The following is a 4937-nucleotide window of genomic DNA, read 5'->3' as shown; positions in this document are numbered from 1 at the left end:
ACGTTAACAAACGAAAAAAAGGCGCTATTCTTCTCCTCCTTTTCTTTCGGTAGCCATGGGTGCTCTGCTCTGCTCGAACCCACACCAGATCGGAGCCACGCTCGCCGGCGACCGGGATCCTCCACCGCCACAATAATTCCTCCAAAGATCATCATTTTTGTGCCGATGAGTGTCGCCAGCCTTCCAAATGCCAAAGTTGAAAACCCTTCAGGGCCAGTTCTTTTCGCCCTATAATTCTCGAAAATTACGATTTTGGAAACGGCCCACAGAGTCGTCTGCCCACATAATTGTCTGTCCAGTTCTTTTCTGTAATTCTAACCTGTAGTAGTTGTATGAGGCCGCTCGGTCGGACTGGCCCAGTGACATATTAGCTGTAATTTGAGTCCCCAATAGGGGTAGTAGTTCAAACCAAACAGTTTTCTTTTGAGGACCCGGCTAGAATTGCCAGAATTGCCGAGTTTCCACGATTCTCAAATACACTGGCGATTTTGATAATTCTCGGATGACTATTGAGGAAAAAACGAGTTCTTTTGCGATTGTGATTCTCCGGGCAGTAATTGGCTATTCTGATAATTCTCGGATGACTACTGAGGAAAAAACGAGTTCTTTTGCGATTGTGATTCTCCGGGCAGTAATTCTTCAGAAATGAGCCAAAAAAACTGGGCCTCATGCTTCTATGTTCCATATCTTTGCAAGTCCTCTTTTGGTTATTGTTAACATATTAATATTGGAAACCAGAAGCTAACCGTGGGGCGTCTGATTTACTGTTCTACTGCGAATTAATAGGAAATAAATTAGTTTTAAACTTTCTGCTCTCAGTGCAGGTAAATGCAATGTGCGGTGTGACCAAATGTTTCATAGTATTTGTTTGAATGAGAAGAACTAACCTTCTGATGGCAATGGTTCACCAAAGTTGAAACTGTGGTTCGATTCACACAATGTTGTACTGATCTGTATGCATCCATCCATCTACTGAGACAACACGGTTTTTCCCAAACTTCCCACGCAACCAAATTCACTGTGTCATTGTGTCATGGTTGCAGCGTGCAATGGGTGGGGGGGCAAAAATAATGTTACATATGCTAGGATGGAGAATGGTCGGTGCCGTGCAAAGACTCATTAAGTTTGCCCAAAGGCACAAATTAGGGCTGAATTTTCAAGCTCTGCCGTGCCAACTCCATTTGTTTACTTTTGACGGTAAAAAACACAAGTAAATGATGAGACTAATTCATTGTTGATCATGCTTTGGTCCAAAATAGGTTACCTTCTCAAGATCAAAAAGGTTCCCAGCGCAAGTAAAATGAAAAATCAGCTATATGATTTAGGAACAAAGGTAATCAATCTTAGAAGGATGGGGGGGAAGAAGAATCAAGAGGCATAAAGGGCACACAATAGATTCATATTTGTCTAAGCATAATCGATTCATATTTTTCTAAGCATAACCTACACATAAATAACTGAACTGCAAATTTAGCACTAAACCCACTGCAGCGTTGCTACATCATCAGAGCATGATTTTGCAATTCCCGGTCCATTATTGCACCACCAGAGCATTACTATCCTATTCCCACTCCACCGTCGCTGGCGGCTTTGATGTTACGTCCAGGACAACACGGTTGACGCCTCGCACGTTATTGCAGATCTTCTTCACCACATCAACCAGGAACGGGCGTTCAAAATCATACCTTGCAGGATTAAAAGAAAAAGGATACCGGCTGTCAAAATATGCAAGATAGCATCAACAAACTCCAAAAAATAAAGAGGAAGCCTAGATTTTACCACATCATAGAACATAGGTACGCTTGCTAACAAAATGAGGAAAGATAACACATTTCTGTACACAACAATATGCAAAGCCCCAAAAAAATCATATACCAAGACCACTTGTACAGGCAATGAATCGCAGGTGCATGAATGATGAATTGTAAGATTCAAACTACTAGCATCCACAAACTAATCTAGCAGGAACACTGGTCTAAAAGGCAAACAGAACAATATTTTCTGCAGACTTATTATCTGTACAACTGCAACAAAATGTCGCCATGTAGTGCAAGGGCCTAGAGCACAATTGCATCATAGAGTTGCAAAGGGGGGACTAAGATAGAGCTGTAGGTTCAATGCAGCATACCAATTTGCAGTCATGCCATCCTCACTGGTAATTGCCCTTAAAGCAACCACATGGGAGTGAGTTCTCTGGTCACCCTGGACCCCAACTGTTTGGACAGGCAAAAACACAGCAAAAGCTTGCCAAATTTCATCATAGATGCCTGCATCTTTAATGGATTGAATAAATATCTCATCCACCTGAAAACACAACAGAGCAGTTCCCAATTAACACCATATATCAAAGATGATTTAGATCCAATGGTTCAAAAAGATCAAACCTGACGAAGAACCTCCAAAGCATTGCCTGCTGTAACATCACCTATGACACGTACAGCAAGACCAGGCCCAGGAAATGGGTGTCGCTTTAAGAATGACTCTGGGACATTTAAGATACTTCCCAACTTCCGAACCTTTTGCAGGACCAAAATTCAACAATAAGTAAGTAATAGAAATATTTTTCTTCAAAATCAAACGCAAATAACTTCCCAGTATGAGTTATCTTTCAGTATAGAATGTCAGATCAATAAATATATGAAGTGTAAATAGATGTATAGATGGAGATCAAGACCTCATCCTTAAAAAGGAGCTTCAGTGGTTCAATGAGCTTCAACTTCATATCTTTAGGAAGACCACCTACATTGTGATGGCTTTTGATGGTGTGGGAATGTGTCCTCCCGCTCCCGGGGGGTGGGCATGATTCAATCACATCAGGGTACAATGTTCCTTGAACCAAATATTCAGGTCTTTTTCCTATCTTCTGTTCTAACATGTGAGCAAATTCATCAAATACAACAATGAATTCCCTGCCAATAATCTTTCTTTTCATCTCTGGGTCTTTGACTCCTTTTAACTCGGTAAGAAATTTCTCTGAGGCATCAATACATGTGACAGGAAGGTGCAAGTCACTGTTGAAGGTTGACATAACACGTTCCTTCTCCTTGTATCTGCAGATAAGGTCATATGTCAGTTTCACTGCACACTGATTCCGAAACAGAACATGCTAAAGGAACAGTTACCTCAATAGACCGTTGTCCACAAAAACACAGTGAAGCCTATCCCCTATTGCGTTATGAACAAGAGTGGCTGCAACTGTTGAATCAACTCCTCCTGATAACGCACAAATCACATGTTCATCAGGCCCAACCATACTCTTGATGGTCTTAATTTCCTCATCCAGCACATCTTGCATCTTCCAGTCGGCTTTAATCCCACAAACATCAAAAAGAAAGTGGCGCAGTGTTTCCATTCCTTGGGGCGAATGTGTCACCTTGCATAATCAGAAGATTGAAAAGTTTATGGCAACCATGCTAAGGTATGAACAATTTTATGAAGAAGCACGTGTACTTCTGTACAAACTACAAAGTAGCCAAATGATATAATATAATAGCCTAATAAGAACAAACACAATCTAGTAACCATACAGTCAGTAATATGCAATCCCCCAAAACATAGGCTTCCTATTAGATCATCAGCGCCCTAATCAATCAGTCATTCATGCATTCATTCTGCACCGAAAACAAAGCTAATCTACAAACACAATTGCATTTATTATATCTTCATCTCCATCTTCTATCCAAAATGGCAGAATGAAACAGTACAAAAGCTCTGTTTTCCCAGAACTGCTAAAGGAACTAACTGCACAGCTCAGGGTTCCCAATCATTCATCCATTTCAGATAACAGGACATAATAAAACAGTAAATGGTAGCTACCTCCGGGTGATACTGGAGCCCATAGAAGCGCTTCTCCCGGTGCTCGATGGCGGCGATTGCGCCCTGCACGCTGCGCGCCACAACCTCAAACCCCTCGGGCAGCCTGACGACCTCGTCGCCGTGGCTCATCCACACGGACTGCCGCTTCCCGTCCTCCCCGTACAGCGCGGAGGAGGGCGCGGTGACCTCCACCTCCATGTCGCCGTACTCCTGCCTTACGCCGGGCTCGACGGCGCCGCCGAGGGTCTGGACGAGGAGCTGCATCCCGTAGCAGACGCCGAGGACGTGCGCGCCGGCGCCCGCGGCGAAGTCGAGGAAGCCCTCGGGGAAGGAGGGCGCCCCCTCGGCGTGGACCGAGTGGGGCCCGCCGGAGAGCACGACGGCGCGGGGGCGCAGGCCCGCGAGGGAGGAGAGCGGCGCCGTGCCGGAGACGCAGAGGGAGAGGACCCCCAGCTGGCGGACGCGGCGGGTGATGAGGTGGGTGTACTGCGAGCCGAAGTCGAGGATGAGGACCAGGTTCTCGCCGGCGCCGGCGGAGGTCGGGAGGGAGGCGGCGGGGGCGGAGCCCATGGCGGCGGCGGCGGCGGGAGGGGGGGGGGGGGTAGGGTTTTGGGGGTGGGGTTTGGGGGCTCGGCTGCGGATGGGCGGTTTGGGGCCGAATGCCCCAGGAGCTGTTTGGTTTCTTGAGTATTTAAGATGGGAACGAAACGAATCGGGGAGTCTGTTGCCCGTCTTCTCGGTGGGAATTAGGGTAGCGCTGGGCGCGGTTGACCGGCGGGAGGCCCCGATCGGCCATCTTGCCAGCCGTTGGATTACAGCGTGAAGTCATTTGATTAGTTCTCTTGATGATTTTTTTATAAGCGAAGAGTCATTTGGTTACATGTCAGCTCAGCTCAGCTCATCCCCTCACCTCTCTTCTCTCTCACGGAAAGCCATGCTACCCCCCCCCCCCCCATGCCATGCCACTAGCTCGGCGCCCTGCACACTCGCCACACAGCTAGATCACTGTCGCTGCGACCTCGCAACATCCTCCATCCCCGTGGTCGACGTGGACTGGTGTCGTGATGTCGTCCTGCAAGAGCCTATTATGTTGCAGCAGCTGATGTCGTTGATTAGCACTC

General features: G+C 46.6%; 1 protein-coding gene across 1 annotated transcript; it reads right to left on the bottom strand.

Moving 5' to 3' along the window:
* Positions 1 to 1378: 1378 nt before the first annotated feature.
* On the bottom strand, positions 1379 to 4417 carry LOC125513377 (GMP synthase [glutamine-hydrolyzing]). The gene is made up of 6 exons (XM_048678484.1): positions 3817 to 4417; positions 3123 to 3373; positions 2675 to 3050; positions 2385 to 2516; positions 2129 to 2304; positions 1379 to 1685 (listed from the first exon to the last, which is right to left on the bottom strand). The coding sequence occupies exons 1-6, from the start codon at positions 4384 to 4386 to the stop codon at positions 1562 to 1564; spliced, it is 1629 nt and encodes a 542-aa protein (XP_048534441.1). The 5' UTR covers positions 4387 to 4417; the 3' UTR covers positions 1379 to 1561.
* Between the last annotated feature and the right edge of the window lie 520 nt (positions 4418 to 4937).

Source organism: Triticum urartu, chromosome 6 (genome assembly GCF_003073215.2).
Source record: "Triticum urartu cultivar G1812 chromosome 6, Tu2.1, whole genome shotgun sequence".
Taxonomy (NCBI): Eukaryota; Viridiplantae; Streptophyta; class Magnoliopsida; order Poales; family Poaceae; genus Triticum; species Triticum urartu.
The sequence above is the reverse complement of the archived record's forward strand: the minus strand, read 5'-3'. Positions and strand labels throughout refer to the sequence as shown.